Source organism: Oncorhynchus gorbuscha, linkage group LG23 (genome assembly GCF_021184085.1).
Source record: "Oncorhynchus gorbuscha isolate QuinsamMale2020 ecotype Even-year linkage group LG23, OgorEven_v1.0, whole genome shotgun sequence".
Taxonomy (NCBI): domain Eukaryota; kingdom Metazoa; phylum Chordata; class Actinopteri; order Salmoniformes; family Salmonidae; genus Oncorhynchus; species Oncorhynchus gorbuscha.
In genome coordinates this window covers 27,545,758-27,559,741 of record NC_060195.1, presented here as the reverse complement: position 1 = coordinate 27,559,741, position 13,984 = coordinate 27,545,758, and the positions used below count along the sequence as shown (strand labels likewise).

The following is a 13,984-nucleotide window of genomic DNA, read 5'->3' as shown; positions in this document are numbered from 1 at the left end:
AGATCCGGGCTCTTTGCTGGCCATGGCAGAACACTGACACTCCTATCTTGTAGGAAATCACGCACAGAACGAGCAGTATGGCTGGTGGCATTGTCATGTTGGAGGGTCATGTCAGCATGAGCCTGCAGGAAGGGTACCACATGAGGGAGGAGGATGTCTTTCCTGTAATGCACAGCGTTGAGATTGCCTGCAATGACAACAAGCTCAGTCCGATGATGCTGCGACACACCGCCCCAGACCATGATGGACCCTCCAACTCCAAATCGATCCCCATCCAGAGTACAGGCCTCAGTGTAACGCTCATTCCTTCGACGATAAACTTAAATCTGATCATCACCCTTGGTGAGACAAAACCGTGACTCGTCAGTGAAGAGCACTTTTTGCCAGTCCTGTCTGGTCCAGCGACGGTGGGTTTGTGCCCATAGGCAACATTGTTGCCGGTGATGTCTGGTGAGTACCTGCCTTACAACAGGCCTACAAGCCGTCAGTCCAGCCTCTCTCAGTTTATTGCGGACAGTCTGAGCACTGATGGAGGGATTGTGCGTTCCTGGTGTAACTTGGGCAGTTGTTGTTGCTATCCTGTACCTGTCCCGCAGGTGTGATGTTCAGATGTACTGACCCTGTGCAGGTGTTGTTACACGTGGTCTGCCACTGTGAGGATGATCAGCTGTCAGTCCTGTCTCCCTGTAGTGCTGTCTTAGGCGTCTCACAGTACGTACATTGCAATGTATTGCCCTGTCCACATCTGCAGTCCTCATGCATCCTTGCAGCATGCCTAAGACACATTCACGCAGATGAGCAGGGACCCTGGGCATCTTTGTTTGGTGTTTTTCAGAGTCAGTAGAAATGCCTCTTTAGTGTCCTAAGTTTTCATAACTGTGACCTTAATTGCCTACCATCTATAATCTGTTACTGTCTTTAACAACATTCCACAAGGGGGATGTTCATGAATTGTTTATGGTTCATTGAACAAGCATGGGAAACAGTGTTTAAACCCTTTACAATGAAGATCTGTGAAGTTATTTGGATTGTCTTTGATAGACAGGGTACTGAAAAAGGGACGTTTCTTTTTTTGCTGAGTTTATTATCTTCCTCTGTAGACTGCATCCCCACGTGGTCCACAGGGCGGGCGCATCTCAACTGTGACTGTTGCCTAATTGCCCATCTCATCTATCCACTCTAGCAGAGGAACGAAAGACCTGGGATCGAGGACGCAACTTCTCTGGTCTGAATCCTGATTGCTACCATCTGGATCTGCCATATGCAAGCCACGCGAAACACCGCTTAACATTTCAGGCTGTTGTTCCAAGGCTAATTTCGGCTAACACCGCTTTGAACCAGGTGCAGTGTTAGGGTGAGTTGAATGTGCAGCACCAGTACACTACAACGTTTGACAGAGTGCAGTTACTAAATGCTCATATTGATAAATTCCCCAATAGCATTTGTTTTCTAACTGGGAGTTAAAGTTATGGATTCAACAGTGGATAACCGGGAGAGCAAGGCAGCGCTCCGTCCATGCGTGCCCAGGTCCCTTCTCATGCGCTGTCTGGTGGGGTTCCCTACCGTGGTGTGTTTCATGTTGTCCGTGAGCTCCATAGCCGTGTGCCTGCTCATGAGCTTAAAGACTTACCAACTGGAGAACCGACTGCATGCGCTAGAGATGGAGAAAAACACAGTGTTCAACCCGCCGGAGAGCGCCTTCATGCGCGAGGATGGGACTGTAATACCGACGCCGAGGAGAACTATCGAGACGCTACTGCAAGAGGTAGGCTACACACCGTTGTTTGGGGACATTGAAAATGTAACAGTGAACATATCAAAGTGTATTCCTATTGATTTTGATTCATGAGTTTCCTGCTTGTATCCATACAGTTTTTCCAAATGCGGTGCGTAATGTTGCGCGCAATGACAGTAACATGACTGATATCGATTCCTCAGACGACGGACTGTATTGATCAAGGCGCTGCTATGTGAGGGATTCCTTCTGTCAGTTATTGCCTGATGAAAGATAACTGGTGTAAAGCTTGCAGATACCTACTGCCTGTCTGTGTGCTATGACAATAGTCTTTTTCACCACATCTCTTTGGAAAAAGCTGTTAGATAGATCTCTCAAAAAGTTGCCTCTTGATAACTGAATAAGGACAGGTCATTGTAAACCTGGTGATGTTTTAAATGTTACATCCATTACTTACCTGAACTGTTAAGTATCATTATGTAATTACCTTAACTTTATACTTTATTTGATTATATTCATATTACCAAGGCGTTATACAATGATAGATGCCTAAAGAGATTCATGTTCTTTCTTAAGTCATAACATGATTTGTCCACATATTATATGCCAGATTATTCACTAGGGTTGCACATTGAATAGCGGTGGCTTTATTTGCTCTTCTTGTAACTAATCAAATAAAATACATTTTTATTTGTCACATGCGCCGAATACAGTGAAATTTAACCCTTAACCAACAATGCAGTTTTAAGAAAAATAAGTGTTAAGTAAAAAAATTGATAAGTAAAAAAATAGAAAATAAAATAGCAGCAGTAATATAACAACAGTGAGGCTATATACAGGGGGTACTGGTACAGAGTCATTGTGCCTGGGGCACCGGTTAATCTAGGTAATTGAGGTAATATGTAACTGTAGGTAGAGTTAAAGTGACTATGCATAGATAATAAAGAGAGTAGCAGCAGCATAAAAGAGGGAGGCAATGAGTCTGGGCCGTACGCATGAGTCTTGTGGCTTGGGGGTAGAAGCTGTAAAGAAGCTGTAAAGAAGCCTTTTGGACCTAGACTTGGCGCTCTTGTACCTCTTGCCGTGCGGTAGCAGAGAGAACAGTCTATAACTAGGGCGGTTGAAGTCTTTGACAATTTTTAGGGCCCTCGTCTGACACCGCCTGGTATAGAGATCCTGGATGGGAGGAAGCTTGGTCCCAGTGATTTACTGGGCCGTACGCATTACCCTCTGTAGTGCCTTGCAGTCGGAGGCCGAGCAGTTGCCATACCAGGCAGTGATGCAACCAGTCACAATGCGCTCGATGGTGCAGCTGTAGAACCTTTTGAGGATCTGGGGACCCATGCCAAAACTTTTCAGTCTCCTGAGGGGGAATAGGCTTTGTTGTGCCCTTTTCACAACTGTCTTAGTGTGTTTGGACCATGATAGTTTGTTGGTGATGTGGATACCAAGGAACTTGAAGCTCTCAACCTGCTCCTCTAGAGCCCCATTGATGAGAATGGAGGCGTGCTCGGTCCTCCTTTTCCTGTAGTCCACAATCATCTCCTTTGTCTTGATCACGTTGAGGGAGAGATTGTTGTCCTGGCACCACATGGCCAGGTCTCTGACCTCCTCCCTATAGGCTGTCTCATTGTTGTAGGGGATCAGGCTTACTACTGTTGTGTCATCAGAAAACTTGATGATTGTGTTGGAGTCATGCCTGGCCATGCAGTCATGGGTGAACAGGGAGTACAGGAGGGGACTGAGCACGCACCCCTGAGAGGCCCCCGTGTCGAGGTTCAGCATGGCAGATGTGTTGTTACCTACCCTTACCACTTGGGGGCGGCCCGTCAGGAAGTCCAGGATCTAGTTGCTGAGGGAGGTGTCTAGTCCCAGGGTCCTTAGCTTAGTGATGAGATGTGAGTGCGCTATGGTGTTGAACGCTGAGCTGTAGTAAACTAATAGCTTTCTAACGTAGGTGTTCCTTTAGTCCAGGTGGGAAAAGGCAGTGTGGAGTGTGATTGAGATTGCGTTATCTGTGGATCTGTTGGGGGAGTATGCGAATTGGAGTGGGTCTTGGGTTTCTGGGATAATGGTGTTGATGTGAGCCATGACCAGCCTTTCAAAGCACTTCATTGCTACAGACATGAGTGCCAAGGGTCGGTAATCATTTAGGCAGGTTACCTTAGTGTTCTTGGGCACAGGGACTGTGGTGGACTGCTTGAAACATGTTGGTATTACAGTCAGGGACAGGTTGAAAATGTCAGTGAAGACACTTGCCAGTTGGTCATGCTCGGAGTACACATCCTTGTAATACATTTTGCCCTGTGGTCTTGTGAATGTTGACCTGTTTAAAGGTCTTACTCAAATCGGCTACAGAGAGTGTGATCATACTGTCACCCAGGACAGCTGATGCTCTCATGCATGTTTCAGTGTTACTTGCCTCGACGCGAGCATAGAAATGATTTAGCTCGTCTGGTAGGCTCGTGTCACTGGGCAGCTCGCGGCTGTGCTTCCCTTTGTAGTCTGGAATAGTTTGCAAGCCCTGCCAAATCCAACGAGCGTCGGAGCCGGTGTAATACGATTCAATCTTAGTCTTGCATTGAAGCTTTGCCTGTTTGATGGTTCGTCGGAGGGCGTAGCGAGATTTCTTATAAGCTAGAGTTCCGCTCCTTGAAACTGGCAGCTCTACCCTTTAGCTCAGTGCGGATGTTGCCTGTAATCCATGGCTTCTGGTTGGGGTATGTACGTACGGTCACTGTGGGTATGACGTCATCGATGCACTTATTGATGAAGCCGGTGACTGATGTGGTGTACTCCTCAATGCCACCGGAGAAATCCTGGAACATATTCCAGTCCGTTATAGCAAAACAGTCCTGTAGTTTAGCATCTGCTTCATCTGGCCACTTAGGGTCAGATTTGCCAAATGGAGAGTGAGGGAGAACTATCAACTGGCTTAAGTCAAACCAACTGGAATGTGCAGTAATCTTCAATCCTGGGCTTCACTTTCCCCTATAAGTCTGATATATGAATGTTTCTACATGAAGTTTGCATCGTTTCAGAACCTCACTCTCTCTTTCTGTTTCTCTCTGTCTGTCCCTCTCTCTCTCTCTCTCTCTAGAGACTGAGTGAAGTGATGCCCAAGCTGCGCATGGCGAGAGACATCCCACAAGAGTGTTCCTGCCCACCAGGTACGTCTCTTTCTTCTCTCCTATTGGCTCGTGGTTAGATCATGTTCAACAAAGCCTCTATGCACGCAACACATGAACGTCACATGAACGTCACATGAACGTCGCATGTATTCAAACACACTCACACAGACATGCACTCACACAGATGCTGGACCGTTTAACACTAGTGTCGGTTAATGCTGGGTTGGCTATGTGTAGAAGGAATCCAGAAGAGAGCGTTGAGCTCTCTCTACCACCAGGTGATTTTGACAGTGGTTGACAACATCCCAAGTTTCCCGGAGGTGTGTATTCAGTGTAAAGGATTGGTGTAGTTAAGCCTGTAGGCATTTGATTAGGATCCCAATTACCTGTTGCAAAAGCAGCAGCTACTCTTCCTGGGGTCCACACAAAACATGACATAATACAGAACATGAATAGAGAAGAACAGGACAGAACTACATCAATTAAAAAATAAATGCAAAAAGGCACACGTAGCGTAGATATCAATACCAATATTTACCCACAAACCCTCTAGGTCAAATAGGGGAAAGGCGTTGTGCCGTGAGGTGTTGCTTTATCTGTTTTTTTAAAAACCAGTTTTGCTGTTCTTTTGAGTAATATGACATGGTACAGAGTTCCATGCAATAATGGCTCTATATAATACTGTAAACTTTCTGGAATTTCTTCTGGATTTGGAGACTGTGAAAAGACCCCTGGTGGCATAAGTGTGTGTGTCAGAGCCATGTGTACGTTGACTCTGAAAACTATTTGGGATTTTCAACACATTAATGTTTCTTTATAAAAAGAAGAAGTGAAGCAGTCAGTCTCTCCTCAACTATTAGCCAAGAGATACTGGCATGTATAGTATTTATATCAGCCGTCTGATTACAATGAAGAGCAAGACATGCCTCTGTTCTGGGACAGCTGCAGCTTAACTAGGTCTTTCCTTGCAGCACTCAACCACACAACTGGACAATAATCAAGATAAGACAAAACTAGAACCTGCAGGACTTGCTTTTTGGAATGTGTTGTCAAAAAAGCAGAGCATATCTTTATTACAGACATAACGATCCCCATCAATCCTTGAATCTATATGTTTTGACCATGACAGTTTACAATCTAAGGTAAACTGCTCTTAGTTTTAGTCATATTCGAACCAGTTTATTACTGACCACGCTTTCCAAAATTGCAACTCTTTCTTAAGCGTTTCAGTGACTTCATTTAGCTGTGGTTGCTGATGCATATATTGTTGAATCATCAGCATACATGGACACACAGGCTTTGTTTAATGCCAGCTGCAGGTCATTGGTAAAAATAAAAAAGAGTAGAGGGCCTAGAGAGCTGCCCTGTGGTACACCACACTTTACATGCGTCCGTTAAAGAAAACCCTTTGTGTTCTATTAGAGATATATCTCTGAATCTCAGAGGGACCAGACTGAGACAGGGTTAGGGAGAGGGGCTCGGAGGGACCAGACTGGGACAGGGTTAGGGAGAGGGGCTTAAAGGGACCAGACTGGGACAAGGTTAGGGAGAGGGGCTCAGAGCGACCAGACTGGGACAGGGTTAGGGAGAGAAGCTCAGAGGGTCCAGACTGGGACAGGGTTAGGGAGAGGGGCTTGGAGGGACCAGACTGGGACAGGGTTAGGGAGAGGGGCTCAGAGGGAGAGTGTGTGATAAATACCCCCCTAATGTCTCTGGGATGGCCAGGCCAGGGTTGCTCAGTGCCAGTGAGGCCTACTCACATTAATAGATGTTCCATCGATATGCCATGTTTGTGGTGTATATTACATGGCCTGATAGTCTGTGAGATACAGACAAACACATAGGCACACACACCGTCAGATTATTAAACCCAGACACACGACCAGTCGTCGGCTATTCATGTATTTCTCTAATCGTAACTGATGAGTAATCCTGGAAGTTCCCTTTTTTGGGGGAAATTCAAGTTTCAGTATTTGCCATGCATGTTTCCTCTACTGTAGGACCCAGTTTGATAATGTGTGAACATGACTGACTGTTCCCTTGAAGTTGTTATTGTTACTTATCTAATCGTTGACACGAGAGCTTTTCCTCTGAACTTGTGAAGTACAGAACGGGATCCTAATTCACCATGACTGAGAAAACCTCTGGCTTTGAGGAAGAGTAAAACATAAGTGTGTGTGTGTGCAGGGCGGTTGTCTTGCTGCTTTCTGTAGTTGGATGGCTCTTGTCTCCTCTGTCGCCAGCCTGGTTTCTACTGACCCCGTGGGAAGGGCAGAGATTCCAGAACAGGTGAAAGCGTTCACATGCCGTCATTTCTGGAGCACCTTCAAAAACATTCCAGGTCCACGGGTGGCTCTGCTGCGTACTGTTGTTTCTCTCTGCTGGTTGTTGGAGGCCTGTTCAGTATGTACTCAATTAGGAGAGGCAAATCAGAAAGTCTACTGTTTTACTTCCTATGTACATCATCTCAATGATCGTAGACTAGAGTGTTATAGTAACCTGGTCTTGTAAAAGTAATGTGATTACTCATGATATTCATGTAATTAGGTTGCTATTGTATTTCAGATGTTTGGTTTTATTCTATAGTTAATTATACAAAATGACTGTGTAATCAATGTGGTTTCACGATGGTTGCTCTGGTTTCGGAATATATTCTGAATCTATTTGTAGATCTTCATTTTTTTTTCTCTATTTAGCCCCAAAGCAGTGTTTGTACATTCTTAGCCAAAACGTGAGTGTCTTCAATGTAACCAAATAGCCCTTAACCACATTAGTACCATCTCTCCATCTAACAATTAGCCCATATTTGTCCAGGGTTGTTTAAGTTAATTGGCCAGCTGATGTGTATATTTCAGATGGATCTCAGCCAATGAGCATGGGGTTTGTTGAGTCCTCTGCTTTCTTCACATGTTCTCATGGTCTGACTTCAGTATTCAACGTTTGTCGGTTATGTTTAGGCATGAATTCATTTAAGGGTTAAGGTTTGGCATAGGGTCAAAACCAAAACATTTAACTAGTGTCTAGCACTGGAATAGGACCTGCAATCCTCAGAGCCGGAGCTTGCGGCTTTCGCCCGCCCGCCCTCCATCCCCATCCACAACGCCTTAGCAAGCCGCAAGCCTACTTGATGGTAATAGTGCTCACCGTTGCTCCTAGTGGCCGGTTTTGAAGGCATCTCCCTCCATCCTTGATCTGGTGGGTCCTGGCTGCTGTTCCCGCACACATACTGTGTACTATATTTGATTAGTATATGTCACTGTGTGTATGCATGCTTGCAGACTGTGTGTGTGTGATTGTGTACTTGTGTGTCTGTGATTGTGTGCATGCAGTGTGTGTGCTTGCGTGCGTGCGTGCGTGCGTGTTTCCGTACCAGCGTATATGTGTGTGTGTACATCAGAACTCCCTGTATGTGTGTGAGTCAGTGAGTCTGTCTGTCGGTCCCGGGTCCTTTGAGGGGCTGAAATGATCTCTGCATGGCTATGTAAGTCGAGCCCCTCTCACTTCAGCACCCACGCTCGCCACCGGAAACCTAACACTCTCTCCGACCACAGCACACACTGAGTCATTTCTGTGTGTGTGTGAGGTAATTCTGTCTCTGCAGCTATCTCTTCACCAAGGAGCTTAGCCCTCAGCAGTCTGCTCCACCGCCACCTATGGGCTCCTGTAGGTATAACATTTATTTAATTGTGCCTTACCAATTAATAATGAAGGTTTAATAGTTGTTTTAGTATCATTATTTGAATGTGGATCTATGTTACTGACTGTAGTCACTCTGGGTGTAAGTGTGAGTGTGTCTGCAAATAAATATAAATGCCTTGTCATGCAATGTGGGAGGCCAGAAGTCTAGACAAAACACGTGTCACTGCAGTGAAGGCAGGACCATGACACTGTTATACTCAGCTACAGTGTCAGCCTAGGAGCTATAAGGCTCAAGCCAAGCATGTCACTCAGTCTGTCAGTTTAAGATGTTCAGGTGTTTGCAATTAACACTATCCATGCACCTAACACACACAAAACACTTTTGCACTTTATGAAAGCCATGTGTCGTCTGTAGCAGAGTGAAGGGGACATATCTGTATTTTGCATGGAAGCCATTTTAACAGCCGTGGTATCAGTGGCAGTTCTAGCTTGTATGGCTCCCTGGGCGAACACCCCCTTCAGTGATTTATTTATTTGGTAGCATTTCGTTAGTGCGGCTGATTTTACTAATTGCATACGTACTGTACAAAGTTATGGGTGCGCTATTTGATAGATTCCCTCGCTCCCCCTACCTCAGGCTTTCAGTGGGGAGACCTGAGGTCAACCTAACCCCGCCCCCCTCTCCATCTCGTACTTCTGAGTGGGAGACCTTCCCAGGCAGTAGCCTGCCAAGCTCACAAACTAGAATCAGGGCGCCCACTCCGACATGGTTAATTGACCCACAGTCCCACACGGTGACATGATATCATTGACGTGACGTGCAAATGAGCGATAGAAAACCGATCGAATGTCACCATTTCAAAAGGTTTCGTGCGGGCGCCCCTGGGCGGCTGCCCATGTCGCCTATACCTAAATCCGCCACTGCGTGGTATATAGGTTAGGGGCACCCACAAAAATGAAAGCCCCTTTAACAGCCGTGGTACATAGGTTGGGGGCACCCACCCAAATATACATACAGTACATGTCAACCGGGGGGGGCAGAGAGACCAGAGGGATAAGGGGTGAGAGGGTGACTGACGTCCTTCTCTGCCAGGTGGGGTGAAAATACATGTTTGTGTATGTGTGATGGGGGCTTCACGGAACCCTGGGTGGTATATGCGCATACACAGACACAAAGACACCACACTCGGGCCCTTTTACCTCCTTGTCTCTCATCGGCCATCTTATTAAAGTTAGCTTTGTAAAACCACCCTGTTTAGAGCTGGGCTGACTTGCACATTCTTCCCTTTGAAAAATAAACAGCTGGATGCAGGCAGGCCACAGTGCAGCCCGAGGAGGACCACGGGACCCCAGGAGAGAGAACCCTCTCATGCGCATAGAAATAGAATGAATAGAACAGGCTTGGGACCTCTAACCCATGGTTAGTGTGACACACACACATATGCAAGGCTGAGGTTAGAGCTGCACACACACACACGCACAGTTCTGCACATGCTAATCCTGGCTGTTAGAAAACACTCCAGAATGGGACTAAAGTGATAATATTGGCTGTAAAGTGGTGATATTGGCTGTAAAGTGGTGATATTGGCTGTAAAGTGGTGATATTGGCTGTAAAGTGGTGATATTGGCTGTAAAGTGGTGATATTGGCTGTAAAGTGGTGATATTGGCTGTAATGTGGTGATATTGGCTGTAATGTGGTAAAGTGGTGGTATTGGCTGTAATGTGGTAAAGTGGTGATATTGTTTGTCATGTGGTGATATTGGTTGTCATGTGGTGATATTGGTTGTCATGTGGTAAAGTGGTGGTATTGGCTGTAATGTGGTAAAGTGGTGATATTGGCTGTAATCCGTTGAATCCTGTAAATGATTAACTGCTGGGATTGGATTGATAAAGGGAAAATGAATGGGATAGGTCTTGGAAATTGAGACATTATGTGTGTGTATGTGTTCATATTCAAAGTGGAAATGACAGGGTTTTTAGCAACATTAAATCTTATTAAAATCTGTTTGTTTACACCCCCAGGAAGAATATGACAACACTTTTGACTACTAATAAATGTACTGGAGAATATTATACATCATGCATTGAACTGCATCCATCTACTTACTGTATTCTGCCAACAATTCTTTACTGTACGTCATGGAAGTTTGAGTCAAATAGAACCGATTTTTAAAACCTCTTATAAAGTTGGTTTTGAAGCGTAATCTAGGAATTTGATATTTTAAACTGATATTACGATTGTCTGTTTGCATCATATCTGCAAAGTAGTTAAAACGCTGTCAGTTCCACCTTCGATGTCTGGCCGTACACAGTCAGGAAAAGAGAGTGAAGATCTCCTTCCACAGAGACCGTGAAAATCTCCTTCCACAGAGACCGTGAAGATCTCCTTCCACAGAGACCGTGAAGATCTCCTTCCACAGAGACCGTGAAGATCTCCTTCCACAGAGACCGTGAAGATCTCCTTCCACAGAGACCGTGAAGATCTCCTTCCACAGAGACCGTGAAGATCTCCTTCCACAGAGACCGTGAAGATCTCCTTCCACAGAGACCGTGAAGATCTCCTTCCACAGAGACCTTGAAGATCTCCTTCCACAGAGACAGTGAAGATCTCCTTCCACAGAGACAGTGAAGATCTCCTTCCACAGAGACAGTGAAGATCTCATTCCACAGAGACAGTGAAGATCTCATTCCACAGAGACAGTGAAGATCTCATTCCACAGAGACAGTGAAGATCTCATTCCACAGAGACCGTGAAGATCTCATTCCACAGAGACCGTGAAGATCTCATTCCACAGAGACCGTGAAGATCTCATTCCACAGAGACCGTGAAGATCTCATTCCACAGAGACCGTGAAGATCTCATTCCACAGAGACCGTGAAGATCTCATTCCACAGAGTCCCATGCAGCAACTGAGCAGAAACACAAACGTATGTTTGACTTGAAGGTCCAGTATATTACAGCTTTGTGGGCGAGCTGACCAAATTCTAATTTAAAGCAAGTCCATTTGAAACCAAGTACATATGTTCTATGTGCACTATTTCTATAAAAAACATTTTTTACAAGCATCTGACCAAGAGGAAGTGAAGACATGAGGTAGAGATGAAGTGGAGATGCGAGGTAGATCGATGAGATGTCTTTACAAGGTTATCTCACGCTCTGAACCTACCATAATGTAGAGAGTGGATAATAAACATGACATCATTCTCCAACATGCTCTTATTTCCCTCCGTTCTCCCCTCTTCTTCATGATTTCTGATTACTCTAGCAATGGCTTCAGAAGGTAAGCCAACGTACAGTATATTGCAGGTCCCATATGTTTTGATATACCTGCACCACCATCTGGAGCAGCATAGCGTATGCTGACTTTCTTCCTTTATTCCTAGTAGTTTGGAAATATAGGATATTTCTCACAGTGCCCTTATTACTGCACTAAACACAGTCAGTCTCAGCCCAGCTCACAGAGGAGTCCACAGAACAGTATGTATTACTGCACTAAACCCAGTCAGTCTCAGCCCTGCTCACAGAGGAGTCCACAGAACAGTATGTATTACTGCACTAAACCCAGTCAGTCTCAGCCCAGCTCACAGAGGAGTCCACAGTACAGCATGTATTACTGCACTAAACCCAGTCAGTCTCAGCCCAGCTCACAGGAGTCCACAGTACAGTATGTATTACTGCACTAAACCCAGTCAGTCTCAGCCCAGCTCACAGAGGAGTCCACAGTACAGCATGTATTACTGCACTAAACCCAGTCAGTCTCAGCCCAGCTCACAGAGGAGTCCACAGAACAGTATGTATTGCTGCACTAAACACAGTCCGTCTCAGCCCAGCTCACAGAGGAGTCCACAGTACAGTATGTATTACTGCACTAAACCCAGTCAGTCTCAGCCCAGCTCACAGAGGAGTCCACAGTACAGTATGTATTACATTTACATTTACATTTAAGTCATTTAGCAGACGCTCTTATCCAGAGCGACTTACAAATTGGTGCATTCACCTTATGACATCCAGTGGGACAGTCACTTAACAATAGTGCATCTAAAACTTAGGGGGGGTGGGGTGAGAGGGATTACTTATCCTATCCTAGGTATTCCTTAAAGAGGTGGGGTTTCAGGTGTCTCCGGAAGGTGGTGATTGACTCCGCTGTCCTGGCGTCGTGAGGGAGTTTGTTCCACCATTGGGGGGCCAGGGCAGCGAACAGTTTTGACTGGGCTGAGCGGGAGCTGTACTTCCTCAGTGGTAGGGAGGCGAGCAGGCCAGAGGTGGATGAACGCAGTGCCCTTGTTTGGGTGTAGGGCCTGATCAGAGCCTGGAGGTACTGAGGTGCCGTTCCCTCACAGCTCCGTAGGCAAGCACCATGGTCTTGTAGCGGATGCGAGCTTCAACTGGAAGCCAGTGGAGAGAGCGGAGGAGCGGGGTGACGTGAGAGAACTTGGGAAGGTTGAACACCAGACGGGCTGCGGCGTTCTGGATGAGTTGAAGGGGTTTAATGGCACAGGCAGGGAGCCCAGCCAACAGCGAGTTGCAGTAATCCAGACGGGAGATGACAAGTGCCTGGATGAGGACCTGCGCCGCTTCCTGTGTGAGGCAGGGTCGTACTCTGCGGATGTTGTAGAGCATGAACCTACAGGAACGGGCCACCGCCTTGATGTTGGTTGAGAACGACAGGGTGTTGTCCAGGATCACGCCAAGGTTCTTGGCGCTCTGGGAGGAGGACACAATGGAGTTGTCAACCGTGATGGCGAGATCATGGAACGGGCAGTCCTTCCCGGGAGGAAGAGCAGCTCCGTCTTGCCGAGGTTCAGCTTGAGGTGGTGATCCGTCATCCACACTGATATGTCTGCCAGACATGCAGAGATGCGATTCGCCACCTGGTCATCAGAAGGGGGAAAGGAGAAGATTAATTGTGTGTCGTCTGCATAGCAATGATAGGAGAGACCATGTGAGGTTATGACAGAGCCAAGTGACTTGGTGTATAGCGAGAATAGGAGAGGGCCAAGAACAGAGCCCTGGGGGACACCAGTGGTGAGAGCGCGTGGTGAGGAGACAGATTCTCGCCATGCCACCTGGTAGGAGCGACCTGTCAGGTAGGACGCAATCCAAGCGTGGGCCGCGCCGGAGATGCCCAACTCGGAGAGGGTGGAGAGGAGGATCTGATGGTTCACAGTATCGAAGGCAGCCGATAGATCTAGAAGGATGAGAGCAGAGGAGAGAGAGTTTTACTGCACTAAACCCAGCCAGTCTCAGCCCAGCTCACAGAGGAGTCCACAGTACAGTATGTATTATTGCACTAAACCCAGTCAGTCTCAAATGTTGTACTCTCAAATGTTGTCTTTTGCCATCATTGTAAACCTGCCACACACACACTATACATTTATTAAACATAAGAATGAGTGTGTTTTTGTCACAACGCGGCTCTTGAGAAGTGACAAAGCGCTCTTATAGAACCAGGGCACAAATAATACTATAATAACAAT

The 13,984-nt window shown here is 46.3% G+C and overlaps 1 protein-coding gene across 1 annotated transcript in view; it reads left to right on the top strand.

Moving 5' to 3' along the window:
• The first annotated feature begins 1,169 nt into the window (after nucleotides 1–1,169).
• The window catches only part of LOC124010647 (collagen alpha-1(XXIII) chain-like), a 485,745-nt gene continuing 472,930 nt past the window's right edge, over nucleotides 1,170–13,984 (top strand). The window contains exons 1-2 of the mRNA XM_046323317.1: nucleotides 1,170–1,765; nucleotides 4,836–4,905. Of these exons, the coding sequence (XP_046179273.1) occupies nucleotides 1,469–1,765; nucleotides 4,836–4,905 (367 nt within the window). The 5' untranslated portion in view covers nucleotides 1,170–1,468. The remainder of the gene's footprint in view (nucleotides 1,766–4,835; nucleotides 4,906–13,984) is intronic.